General features: G+C 34.3%; 1 protein-coding gene across 4 annotated transcripts in view; it reads right to left on the minus strand.

Moving 5' to 3' along the window:
* The window catches only part of CACNA2D1 (calcium voltage-gated channel auxiliary subunit alpha2delta 1), a 347,835-nt gene that overhangs the window by 93,022 nt on the left and 227,116 nt on the right, over nucleotides 1-27,697 (minus strand). For all 4 annotated transcript variants that reach the window (XM_065743706.1, XM_065743705.1, XM_065743704.1 and 1 more), the window contains exon 7: nucleotides 9,677-9,808. In XM_065743706.1, the coding sequence (XP_065599778.1) occupies nucleotides 9,677-9,808 (132 nt within the window). The remainder of the gene's footprint in view (nucleotides 1-9,676; nucleotides 9,809-27,697) is intronic.

The following is a 27,697-nucleotide window of genomic DNA, read 5'->3' on the forward strand; positions in this document are numbered from 1 at the left end:
TACCAAATCTGTCCTTGATCAGCCCGTATCTAGAACAGTCTTTATAATAGAGGATTATATGAATCTATCCATTTGAATTTCAAAACAGAAGATAAAATGTGATATATGCTGCTAGTGAGACTCTTAACAATTTTCACTAAGAAGTTAAACCTTTTGTTTGAATGCTATTTTTTTTTCCTCTTTTGAGAAAGGTAAGTTCTACTCCTTACTTTACTCTCCAATGCAAACAATGATTCAATGAGATTTTGAATACAGGATCTGAACAAGAGTGCTTTAACATCAACATATATTGCTTTAACAGTGGATACTGACATAAAGATTTATAGGCTACTGGAGCAAAGGCTTCATAGCTAATAAATTATCAACTGCAAGCCATAAACATTAAATGAACATTTAGCTATAATTTATCTGATATTATAGCATTCAATAAGACGACAATGTGACTTACTTCACATACTATTTTGAACTATAGTCAAACTTTTTTAAATTTTAAACTAAAATTGGATTATATATTTTACGTAACAGAAGATAATGAGAGAAATAATCTAGCTAATTTTTCCTGCAAAATCTGAAATCAAGTATGATGGCACAACAACATGTAAGGATGTAATTTCCCTGAAGTTAACACCAATTTCCTGGACAGGATGTACGCCATAATTTTTCAGAAACTAAGTGACAAAATTAATACAAACATGAACTTGCAAGGAACCACCAAATAAGAAAATCTCTCATGACTGTTTTTTTTTTTTAATTTCCAAAAGCACCTGTCTGTATGAAATTCTTCCTTCCCTTCCCTTCCCTTCCCTTCCCTTCCCTTCCCTTCCCTTCCCTTCCCTTCCCTTCCCTTCCCTTCCCTTCCCTTCCCTTCCCTTCCCTTCCCTTCCCTTCCCTTCCCTTCCCTTCCCTTCCCTTCCCTTCCCTTCCCTTCCCTTCCCTTCCCTTCCCTTCCCTTCCCTTCCCTTCCCTTCCCTTCCTCTTCCTCTTCCTCTTCCTCTTCCTCTTCCTCCCTTCCTCTTCCTTCCTTCCTTCCTCTTCCTTCCTCTTCCTTAGAGATTTTTATGATTTTTTCAAGATGATAAAAGCTCTCTATCCAAAAATAACTAATTATGGAATTATAACTTCATAAAACATAATTAGAAAGAATGTTGACCACTAGAATAAGTGAAACATATGTTGGCTTGGACCATATAAAGAACATCCTATGAAGCTACTTGGGGGAGTTGCTTTGGATATTATTGACTAAAGTCACATGAAAGAAATCATAAATTACACAAAAATATTACTGGACATTAAAAAAAAAATCTGAAATCAATCATTTTGAAATTTACAATTCTATTTATATAACCTATTGTTTAAAACATGAATTTTCATGGCTTGGAATCTGGCTCACAGAATGTCTTGAAGAGATCAGCTTGAGTGTTTTTCATTGTTGGACAGTATTGAACTATGTCAACACTACACAATTCTCCGTTGCATAAATTAGGTTTTATTCATGTTCTCTTTTAATGATTTTCTTGCTTGGCATGTGGTTAATTTGATATTTTATAAATTATTCATTGGATTTTATATCCCTCCCATTTCTGCTGGTTGCATTATGGAAGTTGTAGGGATGTCTGTATTTCAAGCTTCAGATAGGCATGCTATTCTGCTATTTCCACGCTTGTAGAGGAAAGCCTCAATTTTGCTGATTACATACAAAAGTAATTCATGCTGTATGGAAGTTGTCCATGTTCCATGGTGAAGCCTAAATGAAAGGATTGCTCAAGGGAGATCTTGACTGCATCTGTCCATTTATAATTCATTTGATGATTTTAGTATGTGCTGAGAAAACAAAGAAGCACAAGTGTCAAAGGGGAGGCTCTCAAGAGAGTTCTGTGCAATGAAACCTCAGTTACATCTGCCTCATTCTACTGGTTAGGTACACATGCACAAGAAACAAAGAGGCACGAATTATTAGCAGCTTTCCATCTCTGTAACACATTTGGGGAAAGAGGCTAAAAATTGATAATAAGGTAGGTAACAAATGTCAATTATCACATTCCAGATCTGTCTAAGTCCAAAACAGTCCAACAGTGAGCTTTCATAGAATTGCAAAATGGCTTACTTGGAGGGGACATTAAAGATTATCTAGGTCCAATTCCCTTCCATGAGGAGTTTTGTCAAGCACTAGATCAAACTGCTCAGAATCCGATCCAACTTGACCTTGAATGTCTCCAGAGATGGGGCATCCACAGGTTCTCTGGGGAGCCTGTTCCAGAGCCTCACCACCCTCTGAGTAAAAAGTTTCTTCTTAATATCTAAACGAAATCTCTCCTCTTTTAGTTAAAGCCATTCCCCCTTGACCTATCACTACCAGACTGTATAAAGAGTTGGGCCCCCTCTTACTTGTAAACTCCTTTTAAGTATTTGAAGGCCACAATGAAGTCTACCCAGAGCCTTCTCTTCTCCAAGATAAGCCCAGCTCCTCAACCTTTCTTCATAGGAGATGTGCTCAGTACTCCAGATGAATTTTCAAGGCAGAGGGGGACAATCACCTCCCTCCCCCTTTTCCAGCTCCTCTTTTGGTGCAGCCCAGGATGCTGTTGGCCTTCTGGGTTGGAAGAGCACACTGACAGGTTGTGTCAAGCTTTTCATCCATCAGGACCCCTAAGTCCTACACTACAGGGCTGCTCTCAATGAGTTCTCTCAGTCTGAACTCATATCAGATATTGCTTCAACCCAAGTGCAATATTTTGCACTTGGCCTTGTTAAAAAAGATTCTCGTGTGCCCACTTTTCAAGTGTGACCAAGTCTGTCTGGATGGCATCCAAACCATTCCATTGTGTCAACTGCACCACTCAGCTTAGTGGCATCAGCAAACTTGCTGAGCATATACCCAATCCCACTATCTCATTTTTAAAGTCGTTGATAAGTCCCAGGTTTGTTGTTATTATTACATATTTATTGGGGGCACCACATGTGACTGACTTCCACCTGGACATAGAGCCGTTGATAACAACTCTCTTACTATGACCATTAAATTAATTCTTATCCATCTAACATCTAGCTTTCAAATCCATCTCTCCAATTTAGTGATAAGGATGTGGTGCAGGACCATGTCAAAGGCCTTGAGTTTTGCAGAAGAACAGGCCTTATGTAACCACATCCATTGGTCTGAAAGTACCAAAAAACCCTAAACAAAGTTATCTGAACCTATGATACATACTTCAATCTGCATCTTAAAATTAGCCCTTCAAATAATTCTCAGTTATCTCAGTTCACAAGCAGGTATGTCTGCCTCTTTGTGCACAGACTAAATTTCATCTTCTATAAATTTATTTGTTTCATCTGTAATAATTCCTGTCCAAAAGGATCTTTAAAGCTTGGGAAGATATACAGAAGCAACAAGGTGGCATTTTTTCCCTTTAAGAGTGGAAAATATGAACATTTCCATGTGTTTTAGAAAAACAGAAATGATATGAACTTCATCATGAAGATGGCTGTTGGATTAAATGTCCATTATCTTCATAGAAATAACATATAAGCCTGTAGGTGGATCTACTTGAACAATCACAACATTCAGCAAGGATACTGTAAGAGCTTCTACATCGTAAGAATAAAATTGAGCCGGCCCATGTCCTCTCCTCCTAAGAATCAGAGAACTATTCAATTTTCACAGTAATTGTGCTAATTGATTATTTACAAGCAGTGTTACTGGGGAACTTCTGTGATTTTTTTTTTTAATGTAAAGTCTCCTGTATATGTTGAGTTGTTTACAGGAGCTGTCAGCTATAAATTATGGACCCATTTGAAAAAAAAAAAAAGAAGAAGTTCTTAGTTTTTCAAAGCTTTTAAAATTCATTTTGTATGGACTTTTCTAGGCTTTCTAGTCCCTTAGTACCTGCTACAGTAATGCCTTTCTGAGGAAAGTTCAATATCATAGCAGCAACACTTGCTCTCCATTAATGGTTAACACAAGAGCAGCTGTGCACAGAAAGTCCTTCATTTGGAGAGATACCACTTTCTTTTATTAGAAATTGATTTTTAAGTCTATTCCATTATTAATTCGCAGCTGAGTGAGACCTATCTCTAACATCTGGAAATTTATTTATTTATTTATTTAAGGGGAAGAGTTAATGCTAGCCCTTTTTTATCTGTATTTTTAATTATAGAATTTTAAGCCTTTATGAATTAAAAAAAAACAAAACTGCAGAATTCTTATTCTTTATCTGTGAAATTTCTCTAATTTACATCTAGTAAGCCCTAGTTAGATATGAAGATCCAAATAAATAAAACACCGTCATGAACCATATAGAGAATTTTTTTCTGAAACTATTTTTATTGGATACATAAAGACAGAAAAAGAGGCTAATATATGATCTGCAGAAGTGAGGACAAGAATTTTTTTTATTACTATTATACCATGCTTTGAGATTAAAAGATAATGCTATGGGACAGCTAGGTATCACTAAATGGAATTAGCATCAGTACAGGTAAACAAGCCACAGGTGGCTGCCACCTTGAGAAAAAATAGGTGAATACAGATTAAAAATAAAGATGTTTTGGCATGTAGTTAATAGAGAAGAAAATATTATGTTTGTGCTGATCAACAGAATAGAGGTGAGAAATATTCCCATTTTCACTTTACAAATCATTTTGTGGAGCAGCAGTTTTAAATGTTTGAAGCAAGTTGAAGATTGTGTTATTTCCCATCAGGGGACGTTTGGGGACTGAAAATTTGTATACAGTATAGCATATTATAGCAATTATAGCATAATCTAGATGTGTTTGAAAACATGATGTCCCCAAGATATGATAGAAGAAACAAAACATTTGAATACTGCACACTGGGAAAGACTGCCAGCCATCAGTCACACCATGAAACTGGCAGAAAGACCACTTCTAAATCTCTGTATTGTTCTGTTTACCAGCACGGACATATCTGGAAAGCTGCTGGAGCAGCTAAGCTTAAGATACAGCTGTATGTGCCCCCAGGATATGTTCAGAAATGCTTAAAGAGTTACTTAAAGAAGTATGTAGACATTCAGTGCCTAAACTGCAATCTCATTATGTATCAATTCACTTATCTAAGGATGTGAACTCCAATTTGCAACATGAATTCAACACTTTTAAGGGAAATACATTTCTATCCCCACAAACAACAGGACTATAAGCATCTTCCAGTGCTGTTTTATGTCTACTTCACCTGGAAGTATGGTAGAGTTCGTCTCCTTAGGAAATATAACTTCTTCAGAATTACAATGCTTCTAACGTTCACCTAAAACGCTGATACTGTTGTGCTTTTTACTGGCTTTTCTGTAGCTATATAAATAGGAGCAGAGACAAAAAGAAAATCCTCTTTCATTCATTTCCTTCTCTATTCCTCCTTCCTTTTGTATCATGAACTTATGAACTTATGGATAAAATCAAATGAAGAGAAAAAAAAAAGTTTATCTAGGTTCTGTGTTAAGAGAAGGGCTGATGAGCTACAGGCTGGAGGTTGCTTTTTCATCTTTGGAAGAAAATAGAAATCACAGAACTATGCAGAATTTTGGGGGAGACAGTGTTACTGCTTTGGGGATTAAGTTTTAAATTAAAAGTTCTGTGTTAAACCTGCTAATGGAAGAGGGAAAACCTGGAACCTTTGGGAACAGGACAGGATTTTATTTTTTTTTTTTGGTACCAGTTGCCTCAGCTGTTCTGATCTTGACCAGGCGTGGTACTTTGCCATCTTCAGCTAACTGCACATCAATGATTACCACAATATGTCTAGGCACAACAGTTCTTAAAATACAATGAATCTATTCACATATTGTCACGATTGTGTTATTGCTAAATAAATCTCACCTACTGTAGTCTAACAGTACTTATTTCACGAATACCCTCCGTTGTTTTACACTGTGGCAAATGCTGCATACTGAACTGGCATTGCTGACCTAACAGTTTTTCAGTACTAAACATTCACCTGAGTTGTTGTCTTTTTATTTTATTTTTTTCTGTAAAGCTTTGCAGTCACATGTTCTTAAATGTATTTATTATTATAACTAGAAAGCCTCTTGTATCGTATTTAATTACAAATGGATATGTGCTGTCTACAGTTCAAAACAAAACACACCCTTTACTAAAGATCTTCATTTTCCAAAATAAACAGATAGATGTGAGGTAGTGATTAATAGCAGTGTTTTTTAAATATGTTTTATTAGTAATTACTGTAGTAAAAATAATGTGCTTCCCATTGCAGTATTTTAATGAAACATTGATTAACAATTATAATCCTCATTAGTTCTATAATTAAGAAGGATTTCAAGATTAAAAGAGGGAGTAGATGGTTTGTACCTACACTAAGAGATGATCTAGTCCAACCCCCCTGCCAAAGCAGCTCCCTAGCCCAGGTTGCACAGGTAGGTGTCTAGGTGGATCTTGAACGTATTCAGAGAAGGAGATTCCACCACCTCTCTGTGCAGCTGTGCCACTGCTCCGTCACTGCACTGTAAAGAGGTTCCCACACACATTTGTATAGAACTTCCTAAGCATCAGTTTGTGTCCATTTCCCCTCGTCCTATTATCATACTCTGCAGAGAAGAGTCCAGCCTCGTCCCTTTGCCTCCTGCTCCTTAGGTATTTATAGATGTGGATCAGATCCCCTCAGTCTCCTTTTTTCAATGCTGAACAGACCCAGGTCTCAGCCTTTCCTCAGATGGAATGATGTATGTACTGGAGCACTCATATGTAATGGAACACAGCATTTATCTTCACTAATACTTGCCACTGAAACTAATGAAAATGTTGATACTAAGTTTTTTCACTAGTCTTTGTATTTATTTTAAGGAAGACAGAGCTTGTCAAGTAATTTTGTTCAGGAAAATCTCAGTTCAAGGAAACTCCATCAAGTTGACTAAAGATTTAACTGAAAGGTAAAAACTTAGGTTTGAGGCCCACAGAGGTATCCTGAATCTTTTAACTCTTCAATTTCTATCTTGATGTTTGCGAATGAAAGTTGAACTTAGTATATTCGAGAGAAAAATGTTTAGTAAAATGAATAAGTAAACTATTGATCTATAAATACAGAAGTCAATCTCAATTCAGTCTCCAGTGTTTTTATTAGGGCATCTTGCATGGTAAAGACAGGAAGTTTCCTTTATTGTAATAGTTCTGCTACCATTGCAAATGCCAAGATGTGTCTTATTTGAATACATGTTTCTAATACTCAGCTTTCTTCTATATTAGTGTATGTCCATTTACATATGTATCATCCTAAATCTGGTTTGTCTGGACTACGTATTTTCTGGTTAAAAAAAAATACAAATAATGACAAATAGCTTTTCTCAGCCTAGGTCACAGTTAGAAGGAAACTGTCTGGACCCCTTGATAGAGAAAAGGGAGCGCAAATATTCTGAAGGGTCAGACAAAGCACAGGTGAAAATTATATCTTGTATGGCATTATAGAGGAGTCTACAACAGTGCCTACAATAGAATACCTGTAGGAAACAAAATGAAAAGAAGAATAATTTCCATTGCATTTCTGAAGTACGTTTCACACATTTTCTATGGATTAGGCCTTTCACAACAACTCCTTCATGTTGCTGGTTCCAGTGGTGACAAGGACAGGCTAAAAGACTACAGGTGACAAAGTGATGAACTATCTAGCTAATTACTCAAGGAAGTGACATACTATCAGACAAAAACATCTCAGGAAACCTGTGACTGAAGAATCTCTCTGCATCTTAGAGGTACCAAGGACTGTTTATTAGGAGAGGTAAGACTGAATGGATATAACTCACTTCATAATGAGTAGCTTTGCATTTTAAGCATTTCAATTTTGCTTCTTGATAATCGCAAATCCTTCCACAACTATCATCACGATACAGAAATTCATGTATCTGCAGTAAGCTTACATAAGGCAAATATACAATGAAGATATGTTTGACACTTTATAGCAATATTTTCAAAATCTAATGTGAAAGGCAGCTCTTCTGGTATATGAAACCTTGTTTCATTTTCAGAACATTTGTATGTGTCAGATAAGTATCTGCAAACTGAAAAAAAGTTTACAGAAACAGAGTTGTGAATAACTGTTCCTAATTAAAAATCTAAAAAACAAGCAGCTTACTGTTTGAACTACAAATGGAAGTGGTAAAAAATTGCACAGAACAACACATGTACAACTTGAGGTCTGTCAAACTGCTCCAGAATACTTATTGGATGTACAAAATTTAGAGATCAAGAAATTACTCGAAGATTTATGAAGTTACTTTCTGATATGACTAGGCAGCTAATAAAACCCTAGGCACATGGTTACAGACCAAGCAGTAAGTGAATAGTAAGTATAAATTTGTGTTTAGATGGAGTACGTACAAGTACCATATCTAGATGCAAAATGGGGAAAACAAGCTTTTCATGACTTACAATGGTGCCCTAAGGACAAATACGTATGAGGCTGCACTTGTTGATAAACATCTGAAGTAGGCAGGTATGCCAAATATAAGAAGATATTTTTCAACACATGAGAAAATCTTACACTTGAAAATTAATTTCACAGAGGTTGACATAGAGATGTATTTTAGAAATATTTCTTTTCAGCACTTGGAAAACATCTCTATATGGTAAGTGGTGATAAACAGTGACCCCAAACAGAATACTGACAGATATGAAAAGCTGTGAGACAGAACCTTCAGAAATAAAAGAAATATGAAATTAGCCTTTCCAATATTATATTTTCTGCAACATCTCCCTGTATTTATTTCATCAGTATCTAGCAAGACGAAACAAACAGGATTCAAGAGCTATGATATATTTCTTCCTGCAGACTAGCCTAAGGCATTTTATCTGCTAGTGTCAGCAGTTGTGCTAATCACAGTCACATCTTTAGCATAACCTCATTTTCAGAAACAGCAACAATCCTGTATAATCAGAAGAAAAAAATTTCAAAGATATTCCTTAACCAGTAAATAAGATATTAAATGCAATTATGGACCATATGGAATGAGTATATTATTTTGTCACTGATAACAGCATCTAGCAGGAACAGCAGTAGAAAAGGCAGTTTGTATTTCCATAAAACAAAACTTTCTGCTAGGTTCTGCATATCAGGTATCAAATTAAGGCTACAGTTGTTTAAAATTCAATAAAATTTACACCTGTTGAAATTGTTTTATGAGCTTCACTAACAGGATTCTTTGACAGCTGGAAGAGATACTGTTCAAAATAATCAAGTTGTATCTGCTGACTTTAGCTCAAATAGTAAAAACATATCTATTCAAGACCATGAATTCTGCATGACACAAGCATGGTGCAATTGTATTTTGATTGACCATCATCATAAAGATTACCTGTCTAGTCACTATTTTCAAAACTGGACAGGTACAAAATCTCACTAACAAATATTGAACCAATTTTTTGCACACTGAACAGAAAGCAATACAAAATGAAGATATAACTGTTCTGTTTTTCAAAGGCCATAATCTTCTGTTCCTCTTATTCTGAAAAATACAACTACTGAGTAATTTAATATCCAGTTTCCTCCTCCTCATACTAACTTTATGCCAGAGTAACTTCAAAGCCTTTGAGTTACTTCTGCTTAACAGAAATCCTACCTACATAAGAAAGTCATCTTTATACGTCTTACATTTCTTCTAAATAATTCAGATTTTGAAGGCAGTACGTGGGATAGCACAGGACTCAAGGAGACTTCAGTTACCTGGGTAATACCTAGCGAGGCCAGTTGCACTACCAAAAACTTGCCATAATAAGGTTGGGTCTTCTTCTCTGTTCCGCTTGAATACATCATCCAACGCTGCAGTCCAATTGAGTTCATTTAAGACTATTGTTGCTGTCAAAGATAAAACACATTTCCAAGTTAAAAAGGAACATCATAATAAAAGTTGCATTTACTATAATAATAATAATAATAAAAAGAAACCAATTATGGAAAGTAACAAAATTTCTAATCATTTTATAGTTAATTTGTTTATTAATTAAGAAACACTTCCCTTCCAAGAGAATTTTCTTTAAGTTTCTCATATTCCCTTCTTTCTATTCAATTATTTGTAAGCAATGGCTGTTGATTTATTCATGTACTGTCTTCTAAAAATACACTGCTTATGAGATACTACCCATATTACCCTAGTTGCACTTTCCAGTTGTAGAGAAATAAATGCAGTCGTACACAGGCATATAAAGATGATGTTTTTATTAATCACAGCACATTGCAATTAGAATGGTGTCAACAGAAGTAGGTGAGTTTTTTAGAGAAGCTAACATAGCTTTCCCTATCCAAACAGATGCTTTCAAGGGATTCTACACAAAAGGAAAAAAAAAATGGCAACCATGTGTACTTGAATTGCAATATTAAGGTGGAACCCTCATGCACTCATTATTGCATGCTAACAAGTTATTTATGTTTATAGATTTTATTATTTATAGAAAGATTAGCAGTGTGAACATTAGTATTTATGAACTGGGTCAGTTAGACAATGAAGGTAAAAGCAAGAATATTCATATTTTTAAGTATGATCAGCTAAACACTAAATGTCCAGACAAGATTGTAATTTCAAATTTCCATATAGTATGGTACTGCATACAAGAAAGAATTTTTATGTTCTCTTACAAATGGGCAAGTCAAACAGAAATAAAACCGGTTCATGTTTAACACAAATGAGTAGCACGATGATATAAATTTCCACATATAGGTTTACATTCTAGACCATGAAAATAGAAATAAGGACAGGTTAAGTGTTAACACTTGACAGTGCAATTTGAAAATTAGGTTGTTACAGGTACTAGAGAAATGAGATTGTAACATTACATTTTATAGGCTTGTTTTCAAATGTTAAGGAGAAAATTGCTACATGCTGTGTTTGGCAGAAATGTTTATCTGTTTTTCAAAGGATTTTTAAGGTAATACTACCTTCTCAAGATACATCTTTTTATAGAAATACCAAATTAAATTTCCAACTCCAGAGATTCCCTGTAAACAAGAAACTTTATAGTGTATACTTGTCTTTTTGTCAATTAGAGAAGTATAAAAATATATATTTACTTGAAAAAGAGGAATAATTCCCTGAGGTATAATGAATAACTAATCATCTTTTTTAAAATGGTTGCTCTTCAACTATCTCCTTCAGAAGCAGTTAGATCTACCATAAAAAACAGACAAACAAACAAAAACATTACGCAAACTTTATAAATTCATTCTTTGTTTCCAATCTTACTTTCAGATGTTACTCAATGAAGTCATTAGGAGCTTTACCATTTACTGACTCAGAGAAGAATTTTTTCACTTGATTTTTGTTGTTTCCTCACTTGATTTACAGAGTACTTGGTACAGTGGAAACCTACGTCAATGGTTCCTAAAGGCATTTATGGCATAGGGTACTTAAGGCACATGGGCAACAATAATTCTTACCTCTAATAGCTGACAAAACATTCAGGTTTCAGGGTCCTCCATGGACTCCCTAGCCTGTGAACTATGTAAGCCAATGCATCTCTTTAACCTTGTAATCTTACTTAAAATTGTGCAGCTTCTATCCCCAAACCTATCAGGTAGTTTTCCACCCTGCTCAGGCCACTCATATCCCTATTCAGTAAAACCTTCAATTAGGAAAATAAATAAATAAATAATCATGATCATACTTGCTTTTCTAAAATGATGGCTATGCACCCCTTGAAGCAGCTCCCTCACATATCAAATTGAATACAATATTTCCAAAGATATTTTGTTCAGAGAGTATCCTCACTAATAAATAAACTATATTCAGTATAGGTTATAATAGACTTATTACTCTACATTTACAAATATTGCTGCAGTGTCTTTAGAATCATACAACAAATGCTGTAGGGTTTTATCTACATGAAGATACATGTAAATACATGCACATATACACATATATGTAAAAGTATGTTTCTAAAATACATGCTAGAGATAACAGGAGGAACTGAGAATCTACAATTAGTAAAATACCAAAGTACTGCAGTACCAAAGTACTAAAGAATGGATAAATTGAAACAATTTCAGATTTTTATTAGATTTGTGTAAATAAGGCTATGAAGCCAGAAATATGACTGTTCAGATTTATTTGTAATATTGGTGGATCCTTACAATCATAGTAAAGATCTTATGTCCCATGTTTCCCTCCTCCACTTTCTCAGCAGCTTTCTCCCAGAGACAAATATAACATTTTACAAAAAATACAATTAAAAATTCACACCAGGTTGAAAGAAAACAAGAGTAATAATGTGAAATTGAACGTGAGGAACAAGAGAACATCCAAACAGAAATCAAATGAAAAAAAATATATATATGGTATACAGGAAAATGCTACTAGCAGCATGTGCCTGGAAGAGACTCAAAGAACTTATGTGGTGTGACTGTTATGTAAACAGCTTATTGAATGATCGTTTAAACAATTACTTCTGGAGCAATTTACTGTTTGTAATTAAAACTTGCTCCCTTTCTTCAACATTATATATATATTCTTTTTTTTATTATTATTTCATTAGTTTAATTGTATGTAGAATTCACCCATATTTGTTTTAACTAACCCAGCGAACAATAAAGAAGAAAAAGGGTGCTGAGAATTTTTGCTTTAATCATTTATTTCTCTATTTTCCAGAACATAAATTACCCTTCTGCTTCTCCTAAAGATATAGTCTGGATTTCAAAAGAGAAGCTGCAAATCAGTTCCCCTACTTTTTACTGTAATACCTCTGGTTACAGGCAATTTAAAACCAATACAACTTGATACTAGTTTAAATACTATAGCAAAGGATTTGAAACTTGCCAACTAAAGAAAAGAAAAAAAAAGCAAAAACTGCCAATGCAAACAAAGCCATTCAAATGTCTCGTACTAAAATATGATTCTTAATTTGCACATAAAAATTAATAGAGCGTGATTTTGACTAGTTCTTAGTAGAAACCATACCAACTTTCAGAATATCTTGATTTGAAATACATGAATGTATACTGGCTTCATGAATATAAGTGAGAATATCACTTTTCTGTTCCAAAAGAGCGGATTTTAATAAAACAAAATGTTCAAACACATTATAGTCACACCTACTGAGATGCAGCATAGAATAGAAAAAAAGGTTTAAGACAACATTCTGTACTGTAAAGAGCTTGTGACTGATAATTGTCAGAAAGTCTACATCAATACAACTTTCCAATAACTTCATTTCCAATTCTGCTAAAAGATGTCACTGAAGATTACTTCTTCTAAGTATTTCAACTGCTACCTTTCACTTGATACAGACAGGATGAAAAATAAAATTAATCACAGCGCAGTAAAAATCATCATTCTTTATTCCATTGAGATCCACCTATCTTTTCTGTTTTCCCTCTTCTTCATCACGTGAGGATAAGGGCCTTGACAAGGAATGGATTCAATTTTCCTCTACAAATGCAATCAGTAATAAATTGAGAGCACTACTGCTCTCTCTTTAAAAGAACTGGAAGATGCTTCTGATGATTTATACAATATACAGGCCCGGGACTGCATACTGGGCAGAGTATAACTTTATTTGAAAAGCCCCAGAACTATTTAGTAAATCAGAAAATGTGTCGAATGCCGCTCCCTGTTGAGGCAGCTACACCTATCCTGGGGAGAACAGAAGGGACTGCTTCTACAGACCACTAATTGTCTTTTAGTGTATGGCAAGTATTACAGTTCCATTTAAAGAAGTTGACTCAAATAAATTTGAAGTTTCTTTGAAAATAACACTGGCTATCTACTCCTATGAATGAAGTATATCTTTGCAGTCCAATCTTATGGTATTTGAAACTGAGAGAATATATTTCCAAGTGCTTATTGTTGTATATACCTACATGGACACAGGTTTCAGTTTGTAGACATGGTAAAGATATTTTAGAACTGCTGCATGTATAGATTGTCTTTTTTATTACCTATGTTTTTCTCATGACTTTGACTGGGATGGAGTTAATTTTCTTCCTAGAGTTTTATCTAATGTCATCTTTTGGATGAAAAAAGTAGCGACAGCACAACATTCTTTTTTTTTCAAGATTAAATTCCTTACAGCTTATTTTTAATTAGATGCTTGTACTGATCAAGCACATATTTCTAAATAATTCTCAAATACAATCATTTGAAAACCTAATATGGCAACTTAAGCTACAATACTTCAGATTTAGGTGTATGCTATTTCTCTCTTGCAAAGCTCAACAAGAGCAACAGGCAAGAGCAAAGGAAAGATTGCAGTGACCAAATGCAATATGGTCAAAATGAATACTGTCTCCTAGGTAACTAGTCCTCTCAGTGGAATCAGAAATCTGAATTTATATGCTTAGGTGTATTATTATTCATAGAATACAACAGGAAAGTGTTCAGCTCAAAGAGTCATTAGAAATCAATGACAATCAAACAACTGTACAGATTATCAAAAGCCAATTAAAATAATAATAAAAACATCTGAGAACTGGGGAGTATTTATTCCACATCTCTTTGTAAATAAATCAGAGCTCCAGAGGATGTATTGTTATCCACTCACAGTAATGACATACACTGTTAGATATATACATGGATCACAGGAACCATACTCTTTAAATATAGTTTGTGCAAAATCTCCAGAACACTGTTTAATAAATTAGTTGTAAACCTTGCAGTAACTTTCACTTCCTCTTGAATGCATCTACGTGAAAATGATGGTGCTCTAATATGTGCAACTATATTATGAACCAGTTACATACTTTGAAAGGTAAAGAATAGCATAAAAAAAAAGAATAAAACCTTTTGTCGTTGTTGTTTTTTAACCCAAAGGAGCATTTAAGAAATGAAAAGGAATTGTATTCTTTCCATTCTTTTCAATGGTGACCAATTAGATAGGTCATTATTTTCACTGCTGCTCTGTTTCATCTCTTCTATGCAAATGAAATCAAAATCTTGCCTTGAAAATAGTATTTGTATTTCCTATCATAATTGAATTTAAAATTACTGGGTAATTAGAATTGTTCTGACTATTCATTCAAACATGCTTAAGAAATAAAGTGTTGAAATATACTTTTTAACGCAGGTAGTAGCAGTGAAATCAAATAGAACTGAAATCTAACATTGCTAAAAGAAATGTTATAATTAGGTATTTTACACTCTTAATTAAAAGCATAAATGAATAAATGTCATGTACTTTTTCTTTAAATGAACAATTTTTGCACTCCCCGTTACATATCTGACATTACATCTCAGGCAGTTCCATAAATAATTTTTTGAAAAAGCCACTGAAGTCTAGCATACTGTTATGTCAGTGTCAAATCAAGAAAATTAATTGGCAATGCCATATGATGTGTGCTGACCGGCTTAGCCACCGCATGCTGATAGCTAGAACAGCACACTGAAAGCTCATTAAAAGAAGAAATGCCCAGGAGAAGGAAATGAGAATCAGAATGTCAAGAAAATAAGCTTCCATTATAGCTAAACTAAAGAGAGTTAATACAATACAGAGTTGCAAAACCTTCAGTACACACTCAGTTTTTAAACATATTATTTATGCTGTTATAAAACACAAAAGACACCCTTATTAATATATTGCAACATATTGTTGGTATTACTGTCTTACAAGTCACAAAGGAGGATCACTGTCTTTTACTTTGTGTTTTCTAATTTTCCATGTTCCAGCATGTATTTGAAAACTGAGGTATACCTGATATGAACAACTATATAGTATTTTTTTTTCTTTCCTTTTTTCTTTTTCTTTCCTCTGGGAAGAGAATAGGAAGATACAGAAGATGAAAGATACAATTTATTAGAGGAGAGATGGACAAATTACTGATTTTGCAGAGCTAACCAATGTAAGAGACTAAGTAAGACGAAAACCAGAATTAACTTAATAAAATAACTACAGCACCTCCTCATTTTTTTACTATTTTCATTTTTTACAGGTGACTTCAGATGTCAGATTAGTAAATCCCAAACAATAGCTGTGCAAAGTGAGAAGGAAAGGGCACAAAAGCCATTCAACTCATACAAAAATGTTCTCTCTCATGCTATATCCAGCGTATTTCAACTATTTTTCTCATTGAAATTTTAATTTATATTACTTGTAATCTGAAAACACAATTAATTCAGAAATGGATGTTGCCACAAAGTTAATTTTATGTAATTACTTATTATAAATTCTCATTTTTCTTGCAACATGAATACTTCCCATCAGCAGCAATTCCTTCTATCCTGTCCAGTCACGGCAAATTGGAAAGAGTAATCTGATCCAACAAAACTAGATATATTTTCATGCAATAGCATAAAGAAAGAAAGTTTGATACATAGTCTGGAAAATGTTTCTCTCTGTGTTATGCCAAACAGATGAATTATAAATGGACAAAGTACTGAACAAGTTTACTGAGGTAACTGGTGAAGAACAGAAAACCTTTCTTCTGAATGGAGATGAGATTTTGAGTGATTTAAGCAAGAAAAATGAAGCTGTATCAAAAAGCAAGCACAACTCTATAAAGAACATGCAAGCCTAAGGATGATCCTAGCTCAACAAAAAAATGGGTACAAGCTAACTATTAACTTAAATCAGGAAATTAACAGTTCTCTTTTACAGTAGAAGGTCTTCAAATGGCTGATAGAAGACATGAGCTAGGAGGCAAGATGCTTTAAGACAGAGTTAATCAGTTTCTTAAAAGAATGACTTGGACTAAATTACCAGTCAGAATTGACAACTAAAACCTAATCACATGTTTTATTCCTAAGCTTCTTTACAAATATACATGTTCCTTTAAAAAGCTGCTGAAATCTCAAGTAATGAAGTTTTATACAAACTTACTGAAGCAAAAGAATCAGAACTGAAACTGTCTCATTCATTTTTTAATAAATGAATATTAAATATTTGCAAACCACCTATATAGTTTATTACACTGATATATCTATATAGTATATAGATACTTATTCTCTCTATATATAATATTCCATCATTTACTATATAATATTGTGAAAATATATATTGTATTCATTACCATGTTAAAAATTTTACAGTACATATCTATTTTATATTTTTGTTTTATACAGAACATAAACAACTTTTTTGTGTGTTTTGGGTATTTTTTTATAAATATTAAAATAATACAGTGGATTTAGCTAATGGATTGTAATCTAGTCCCTATATACATGAAATATTGATGAATAGCAGGCTGGTTTAATCTATCTAAATGCATATCTGGCAACAGAAATCCAAGACACACTGAGTGTGAGGGGAATACAATGCACAAGCGAGAAACGTGAGAAAAATGATGATGAGATAAAACCTATTTTGTTAACTGAGCTGGTACAGATGTGACAATCACTGCTCCTTGTCAATATTCTAATAATTTCAGACAATTTTGTTGGGTAAAAATAATGAAATTTCAAAAATATTTCCTTTTTGTTGATGCTTTTGGACAAGAGATGCATAGCAGTCCTCACTGTGGATGAATTCGTTATGCCAGAAATTTGATAAGGATAACTATCTTCTGAAATTCAGCTACACAAAAATGTCCCCTCCCTTCACCATATGAACCATCTGTTCCACAGGCATCTGGCTTATGGCCTTCTTGGAAGCAGAACATAAAAGCAAAATAGAAATTTTTATTCTGTAGCATTACATTGTTATAGGTCCCGTATCTTGGCTGATAATTAAGCTTGATTTTCATATTTTTTTCTAAGATATATAAAGGTAACACTAATTTAACTCTTCTCTCTTAAAGAGTGAAAGTGTGCAGTCAACTAGAAAGGTGTAAGTCAAAATTTTTCTGCCTGTATAAAGAAGGCTTTCTTATTCTTATAAGTAAAGACTTGGCTTGTACCTTTAAAAGAAGAATATATATATATGAATGTAGAGCATTAAATTAATGAAGAACAAAACGCAGATTCTGAATCCCAAGCTTCAAAGCTATTAGGCTGAATTCTACAATTGGAGTGAATCCTGGCCTGCATTAAGTTAATAATAAAACTCCTGCACTGTACAGGGAAGTGATTTCATCCTCTGCCTCCAGAATGCTGTAATCCAGTAGTGCTTATTTGCTCTCCATTTAAGTACTATATTGTCAGTCTAACGCAATAGGCAAGCCACTGAAAGAAGAGCCATGACTTATTATTTTAGATTTTGCAAACAATTAAAATGAAAAGAAAAAACTACCTGACCAAAAAAATAAACAAACAAACAAAAAAAACCAAACAGCTACCTGACTCAAACTACATTGTAAATAATAAAAGACTCAAAGGGATCTTCAAGATTTCAGAGCAATCAAGTCTACTTCATGACATTAGTACTCTCTTAGGATTAATCTGAGGTTCCTGTATTCATTGCGTTATTCACCTTTTATGGCAGTTCTACGAACAATGTTTGAGCAGAAACATTTTTATATGCATGCAATTGCTGATGTTTTCCTTGTTTTGATGCAATTTACTTATTTTATGATTACACAGAATCACAGGAAGATGCAGTAAAGTTGCAGGAAACAATTGGGATGAGATGAACAAAGAAATCTTATTGCCTTATTGTTGACTCAGTTTTTGGAGGTTGGGGGTAGCAATCTCCCACGCTAGGGCCACAGCCAAACAGACACCAGTATGGTGATGTAGAAAATGGCAAAATGGTGTTTAATAAGGCACTACAGTTCTTTATATACATAACCAGCATTGTCTACGCCCCTTAAGGCATGCGTCACCCATCAATCACAGAGCAGAGGAGGTCCTATCACGTCACATCCCAGTGCCTCATCCACGCCTACTACAACAACTTATACATATCTGTTTTTAAATACTTTAAACTACAATAATTTTTTTAGTTACTTTAGCCTTCTGTGCTTGAATTCAATGGCCATAATTTTTCCTGAATTAGTAAGAACTGCAAACATAGACCTTCTAACATCAGATGAGCTGCTGAGTTTGTGGCTTTTAAATGCTTCTGTATAGATCATTTCAAATGATAGAGATGTCTTAAGGAAATAGAGACACAGATGGAACAAGCACTATGGAGAGAAGAAAATGGACCCGCAATCAAAATTTATAAGAATAAATTTTAAAGACCTTTGAAGTCATAATGTGTTTTAAACAGCTACCTTCAATCAAAGGCAGGGACTGACAACATGGAGTACTGCATTTCCTAGAACAAGGAGGAGGATAAGTAGTATGAATTTGAATTCAGTATTAGTCTTTACAAGTACATGCACCACAAAGCAAAATGCATCAACCTTCACCCCCAGTCTTCTGGACAATTCTACCTATATTTAACTTTCATAATCAACAAGAGGAATCAAAACCGAATGCCAGGAGCTTAACATAAGCTAAATCCCACCATACTTTTTCAGTTTGCATCAGTTCACGAGGTATTCCAGCAACACACAGGTCTGAAATGTCATCAAGCCCTTTCAGTAATTATTTTCAGAAGAAAAAGGGAAAGGGGAAAGGGACCTAAAGTGTTGTTTCAAATCACTTGGAGGGAAAAAAAAAGAAAGAAAAAATAATAATGAAAAAAGAAGTGCACATAAAGCAAGAGAGACTTATGCTGTGAGAAATTTAATTTTTTAAGGAGTATTTTTGCTACATGTAATCTTCACTGTAGCAGCTATTATTAACAACAATTTCACTACTCTTGCCATCTTTGGCAGCAAATGTGTTTGGATCCAGCTACAGCTAGATTATCTACTATAACTGAAATGAGAGAACAGTCAGCTAACAGAAGTGGATAAGAAATCTTGTTAAGGATCTTCCTCAGATATCAAACAGGAACAATTATTCTTAACATCATTGCCAAATTTAAGTCACAAACTTCCTATGTCTTTAACATCTTGAAGGCATTTTGATTGATTTCCTGATATAAATTGGCATCTTGGCATAAAAGTATCTTCTTGATATATGTGATTTCTATATTGTTTGTTACATGAAGCAATATCTGGTTAGCAATTACAAACATCAGAAGAGTCACATGTAAACAACTTGTTCATTCCCTTTTTTCAAAATATTAATACAATTGGAATTATTTATGCTTGCAGAAAAGTAAAAAAAATGCATACTTTTTCATGCCTGAAGTATTTTTCTGTTTCTTATCGTCTGGCTTCAAATCAAGGACAGGTGTTCGGGTGGCAGTTTTTTCAGGGTTTTTGTGTTTTTAGCAAAATATTAAAAACTACTAATCTATAAAATATTTTTATTTTTCTTTTATTTCTAGTTTTCTTTTATTTCTATTTCTACCTACTACAATTACACCTATTATTTTGTTCCTTCAGCTATTTACAAGATAAAACCAAAAAACCTATAGGGCAAAAAAGATGACAACTTCCTACATATTTACTTCAAGCTAGAAAGAAAGAACATTTAAAGACGTTTATAAAACGTCTTTAAAAACATAAAAACATTTAGAGCAGTAACTAAGGGCACTTTTTTTTCCTCAGAAACTAGATGTCGTGTGTGTGACCTTATCAGTAATCATCAATTATCAATCTTCTTCACCCATTCTTGACAGTTTATGTAGTAGTAAATTATAAACTACTGTCAAAGGTGTCTAGTTCACACTTCATGCCAGTGTACAAGGAACTGAAGATTCAGGCAAACCATCATCTGCTCAGAAGACCATAACCCCAAAGGCAGTGGAATGGAAAGAAGAAATGTTGTAGTGAAGTAATTTTTCATGATTAATTAGTTATTTATTAATGTATATTGATTTCATTTTGCTAAGTACTGTCCAATCACAGAAGCAGGAATCCTGCATGTCTTAAGGACACTAAAACAAGAATTAAGACCTGACATCCTCAGAAAAACGTGACTAGAAGATTGAGGGAAGAGCTGTACAAACAGCAGAGCAGGAACAACAACAACAAAAAAAAAGGCAAATAAATAATAAGGAGCATTTGAGCGTTTGTAGATAAATTCAAGTACACACTGTAGCACAACCTATTATCTTACGTCCAAGGTCTGGAATTCCTGAGGGCTAGACTCAGCATTAAAGACTGAAGCAAAGAAGGCATTGAAGGCATTAAGAATTTCTGCCTTCTCAGCATCCCCTGTTACCAAGGCATCCACCTTATTTAGTAGGGCACTCACACATTCCCTAGTCATCTTTTTACTATTGACATATGTTAAAAGAAATAAAAATCTTTCTCATTATCCTTTACCTCCTTTATAGGCTTAATTCCAAGAGGGCCTTAGCCTTCATTGTTGCATCTCTACTGGCCCTGACAACACTGCTAAATTCTTCCCAGGTGACCAGGCTCTTTTTCCACATTTCATGGACCTTCTTCCTTCCTTATAGTTTATCTATGAGTTACTTGCTAATCCACGCAGGCCTCTTGCCACCTTTCTCCAATTTCATACTTTTAGTGATCCACCAATCCTGAGCTCAGAAGAGCAGCATTGACAGATTAGAGGGAAGGAATGCCATCCAGATGGACCTGGACAGGCTTGAGAGGTGGGCCTTTGCAAACTTGATGAAGTTCGATAAAGCAAAGTGCAAGGTCCTGGGTCAGGGCAATCCCAAGCACAAATACAGGATGAGAAGAGAATGGCTTGAGAGCAGCCCTGATTTGGAGATGTCAGTTGATGAAAGACTCAACATGAGACAGCAATGTGCTCTCACAGCCCAGAAGGCCAACTGTATCCTGGGCTACATCAAAAGAAGTGTGACTAGTAAGTCAATGGAGGTGATTCTGCCCCTCTTCTCTGTTCTCAAGAGCCTATCTGGAGCACTGTAACCAGTTCTGGGGCCCCTAACACAATAAGAACATCAAACCATTGCAGCCAGTCCAGAAGAGAGTCACAAAGATGATCAGAGAGCTGAAGCAACTCTCCTATGTTGACAGGCTGAGAATTGGGGCTCTTTGGCCTAGAGAAGAGAAGGCTCAAGGGAAACCTTAGGACCTTATAGTGTTCTTACAGTACCTGAAGAGGGTCTGCAGGAAAGCAGGGAACAACTTTTTCTAAGAGCAGGTAGCAACAGGATGAAGGGAAATGGGTAGATTCATTCCATCAATTTACATTTTGCTCATGATTTTGCTTTGTATAGCTGAAGCTGTAAGTGCATGTCCCCAGAAAGATGTGGTTAGGTAATTATTAAAAATAAAAAAACAAAAAAACAAAACAAATAAAAGTTCATCTGTACTATTTAAGGTTGTTTTCACTGTGAAAATGAAAAAATAAATAAATATCAAGGCTTATCACTAAATTCTTTGGAAAGCTTTACCTGCATACTTGAACACACAAGCAGCTTCTTAAAAACGCTTGCCAAAAGCAAGTGGCTAGTGGAAAAAACTGCACCCACTGACATTCGTTAATGCTTTCTGAATATTTATGGAGACCAAGCAGTGGATGTAAGCACAGTCAGGAAGTGGGTGTTACACTTCAGCAGTAGTGAAAGGGACATGAAAGAAAAATCACATTCTGGACCGCCATGAAAATCTTACTCATCTCTGGTCAAAATGCAGAGCTAATGATGGTGATTGTGTTGAAAAAGAGTGTTTTGTTGTTGAGAATCTGATCAATGAAATAGTGTTATTTTGTGCTTTGTATTTTCTGTAGTTTCCATGGAAATAAATAAGAAGTGTTATTTTTAAAGCGATTAATGTTTATAAATATATTCAAGCCTGTCTTAGGCTTCATTTTAATCTGATCTTCCACTGACACACAAATGCATACAACACAGGAAAAACGAAATCCTAAAAATTAATACTTGATTAGCTATAGCTTCACTAAAGATGCCCGAACAAAAATTGTCTAAGGCTACTACACACAAAATTTTAATCCTACTTCATTGAAACGTGCTAAATTTGAGAGCATCCCTGGGTATGAAATCAGGACACCATTTCATAAAGTAACCATATTCACTGATTTAATTAGCATTACATTACCCGAGATATTGCAAGTAATTCAGTAGGATCTGCATGTAAAAACTGAATCAGCTGATGCATCAGTAAAATAAGCATACAAATACACTGGTGAGAAAGATCTCACAGATTTTAATGCATACTTATATGGTAGATTCAGAGATTTTCCCCTCAAATATCAAGAGAAGAAATGAACACCAACACTGTCAGCAACCATATCAGTACGTATTATATTGTTCGATTTTTATTAATTATTTTTATGCCCATAATGTAAACCTGAAAGAAAAAACAGAATGTAGTTCTCTGGCTTGCTCTTTAGACTACTCCATAATGACAACAGTCATGTCCCTCACAGTCCATTTCTTTTCTTTCTTTTCTTCTTTCCTCCCTTCCTTCCTTCCTCCCTTCCTTCCTTCCTTCCTTCCTTCCTTCCTTCCTTCCTTCCTTCCTTCCTTCCTTCCTTCCTTCCTTCCTTCCTTCCTTCCTTCCTTCCTTCCTTCCTTCCCCCCTTCCTCCCTTCCTTCCTCCCTTCCTTCCTCCCTTCCTCCCTTCCTCCCTTCCTTCCTTCCTTCCTTCCTTCCTTCCTTCCTTCCTTCCTCCCTCCCTCCCTCCCTCCCTCCCTCCCTCCCTCCCTCCCCTCCCTCCCTTCCTCCCTTCCTCCCTTCCTCCCTTCCTCCCTTCCTCCCTTCCTCCCTTCCTCCCTTCCTCCCTTCCTCCCTTCCTCCCTTCCTCCCTTCCTCCCTTCCTCCCTTCCTCCTTCCTTCCTTCCTTCCTTCCTTCCTTCCTTCCTTCCTTCCTTCCTTCCTTCCTTCCTTCCTTCCTTCCTTCCTTCCTTCCTTCCTTCCTTCCTTCCTTCCTTCCTTCCTTCCTTCCTTCCTTCCTTCCTTCCTTTCCTTCCTTCCTTCCTTCCTTCCTTCCTTCCTTCCTTCCTTCCTTCCTTCCTTCCTTCCTTCCTTCCTTCCTTCCTTCCTTCCTTCCTTCCTTCCTTCTTTCCTTCCTTTCCTTCCTTTCCTTCCTTTCCTTCCTTCCTTCTTTCCTTCTTTCTTCTTTCCTTCTTTCTTTCTTTTTCTTTCTCTCTTTCTCTCTTTCTCTCTTTCTTTCTCTTTCTCTCTTTCTCTTTCTTTCTTTCTTTTCTTTCTTTCTTTCTTTCTTTCTTTCTTTCTTTCTTTCTTTCTTTCTTTCTTTCTTTCTTTCTTTCTTTCTTTCTTTCTTTCTTTCTTTCCTTCTTTCTTTCTTTCTTTCCTTCTTTCTTTCTTTCTTTCTTTCTTTCTTTCTTTCTTTCTTTCTTTCTTTCTTTCTTTCTTTCTTTCTTTCTTTCTTTCTTTCTTTCTTTCTTTCTTTCTTTCTTTTCTTTCTTTCTTTCTTTCTTTCTTTCTTTCTTTCTTTCTTTCTTTCTTTCTTTCTTTCTTTCTTTCTTTCTTTCTTTCTTTCTTTCTTTCTTTCTTTCTTTCTTTCTTTCTTTCTCATATCATATATAAACTGATGCCATTTGAAGTATTTTTTGGTAGTCTATGCTAGTGTTAAGAAGACGAACTATTCTTCCAAAAAATGAGCTTAGAAGACCATTAGTAATTTACATTTCAGAGCAAAAATACCAAACTGAAACACATCTCCTGAATATAGCTGTCATTATGAAATCCAGAAACTCATCTACTCATCTCCACTGAAACACAATGATCAGAAAGCTTTCTTCTGTGTTTCTTTGTCTCTTTCCAGTACTACCAAATCCAGCGCATAATCATTACCATATACGTACATGCTGATCTTTTGTAACAAATATACTACTGTTATGAAATAAAAATCAAGTGGAAACAAAGAAAAGGAACAATTAAATAGCAAAGAATAATTCTCTTCCACCAAGTAAGTGAAGTCAAGTGGACCTGACTTTTAGTTCCTGAGAGAAAGCAAGAAGAAACCAAGTTGTGAACATGCACGTTTGTACACTTAACTTGTATAAAAGAGGAACCTGCTGTGCTTTGGTGTAAAATTGAGCCCTAGAAATGACTTAAATGAACCCTCAATCCTCTGTTTACTTGTGGGAAGTTACGTATAATTTAAGGGTGCTAAATATGTAGGTAGAGACAAGGACAACAGGCATTCACATTTGAAAATGTGTCCTGTTATCGCCTATCAACTTGGAATTCATGCATGGAAGGGAGAGCAAAGCCTTTTATCTTCCTCTCTGATTCTGAAGGTCCTGTAATTGTCATTATTCAGTAGGAGAAAGAGGAAAAAAAGCTTTTATGAATGTCATACAAATAAATACCGCTCCAGGTAAAAGAGAATGAGAGGGAAAAATTACTGCAGAAAAACTCCCACAGGTGTGCAATGGAATCTACCAACTATAGGAAAAGAGATCAGATTGTGTAGGTTAATACAAGGACCTGGAAACTGTGGCATTCTGCAATAATCACACAGGAAAATGCAGTAGCTACTGAAAAGGTAGCCAAAGATGAATACAACATTATTAAAAAAATTAGAAGTAATTATCAAAAATTATTAAAGAAAAAAAATCCTACACTTTTTCTTTTTATTTTTTATTTTGCCAGAAGACAAACAAATAACATTTGCATGAGTTAGAAAAATGAAAGCAAAATAATAATAGTAATATTCTTTAGATATACTATCACATGCCCTGATTTTTTGATGCAATATGTGAGTTCCTGCTGTATGTACTGTCAGACTAATCTTGTTATTGCAAGATACTTTTATTTTTTTTTAATCAGACTGCATTGTATTTTATCGAACTCATGCAAGCAGCAATCTTTCACATGTCAGATTCTATTCCTACCTATATTACCTATTTTATATTCATTTTATTCAAGCAAAGAGCTTTCACTTCTCTTGTCAGCTTTTATTTAATTTTTTATACTGATCTTTTCAAAGGAACAGCTTTCCACTTCCTTATCAGTTTCAAATGTAACACATTCATTTTTATTGTGAAGTCATTATTTGAATATGCCTCTACATTTTCCAAATTACAGCAATTCTACAGCTAAAAGAATTTTAAAAACTTGATTTCAGCATTCTCCTTAACTACTACAGATAATCCTAAAACTCAGTCATTTGGTCAGAGAAAAATACAATTCTTAATTCTTAGCAATCTTGGATCATATATATAAATCCTTACATCAAAAAATGACAGACATCAAATCAACCAATGTGCTAAGAGTAAAGATAAACAAAAACATCATAGTTGTGTGGTTGAGTTTACGTGTGTATAATGAGACTGCATGACTGAATTTTGGTACAAATAGATTAATTATTTTATCTATAAATATAGATAAATAGATATTAAACAATACATACATGATACATATAACATGTATATCATCTCTACATTATCTATATCTATATTTTATATACTTATTATTTAGCATATGTATATATATTCTATATCATATCATATATAGTCTGTCATATTTTATTATATTTTATTATGTAATTACTTTTAGATTATATAATTATAAATATAAATTATCTCTACATTAATTATTTAATCATTATTTAATTATAATACGAATAATATATAAATATGAACATTATATGTATTATATGTTATCTATAATATATATAATATGTATTGACTATATTACATGATGTATGTATCATATATTGCATATGAATATAGAGATAACATATTTTATATCTATTTATATCTATTGATAAATATATATACTCCTCAAAGAAACACAATCACAGAATCATAGAATGGCCTGAGCTGAAATAGACCTCAAAGATCATCAAGCTTTAACCTCCTGCAGCGGGCTGAGTTGCCAACCACAATAGGAATAACAGGAATGGCAGACTGGAAATATACAGTTTATAGAAGTGAATTAAAAGAAAGGGGATACTTTGATAAATGTAGAATACTAAAGGAATAAGCAACTCCTTTAAGTAATATGAAATTTTAGAACTTTAGAACTAGAGAAGAAGTCGTTTTCAAGAAAAGCACACTTTTCTGCCGAAAATGATTATCTTAATGATGGCCCAAATGCATTCCTTTAAGTATAGATTATCTGTACAAATAACATTAATCAAACAGTAAAACTTCACAGTTACTTTAATTAAGAATGACTTTCTGGGCAACACTAGAAACATTTACCAGAAAACATTTCACAGATTTGAAAAACATAAAAATATTTATAATGGTAAATCCATAGCAGCTGTCATTTTCAATAGCTGCTAATTTTCAAAGGATACTCTATCAATGCAATCTCTGTAGTTGATGACAGATTAACAAATTTATTCCCAAGTTATCTTTTCCATATTAATATGTTACATAATGAAATACTTAAGCAAACATTCTTCACAGTTAATTTGACAGCAAAGTTTACATTGCTGTTGGTATGCTGGCAAAAAGTAGTTCAAATCCTCCTAAGCATCCACCTCTGCAGAGCTGAGGCTACACAATGGCATCTCAAATTGACCTTATTCTATATCACAGAGGTCATGTACAGATACACAGGTTCTAAATTCTGTACCTGTACAGAAATATCAGAAGCATATTGATTCCTCTATAGTGAAACCTGAAAGAATTAATTTCTATACAGAAGATCGTACTGAAGAAGGCTTGTTGGCCCAATTTTCCACTTAACCTAAGTAAACCATGTTATTTACAACAAAAAAACCCTGCTATTACTATTGAATATGCAGTAAAGAATAAAAGGCAATTTCTTCTCTTTGATGAAGTTAAATTGCTGTTGCTTCTAAGTCACCTCATTTCCAGTTACTGTAAGTGAAGTTTTCTTTCTTAATAAGTGATCTGTGTACATCACTGTGAAAAAAGAAATCATAGTATCATCTCTTGATACAATTTCATACCTTAGCAGTGGACAGCATGAGATAGTTTAATGAAAATTGTAAGTGCTTTAACCAAATAAAACTGAAAATCAAACAGCTGATGTGCAATTTGTA

The sequence above is a fragment of the Cyrtonyx montezumae genome, unplaced genomic scaffold (assembly GCF_038088225.1).
Source record: "Cyrtonyx montezumae isolate F1298 unplaced genomic scaffold, pur_monq_1.0 scaffold_3, whole genome shotgun sequence".
Taxonomy (NCBI): Eukaryota; Metazoa; Chordata; class Aves; order Galliformes; family Odontophoridae; genus Cyrtonyx; species Cyrtonyx montezumae.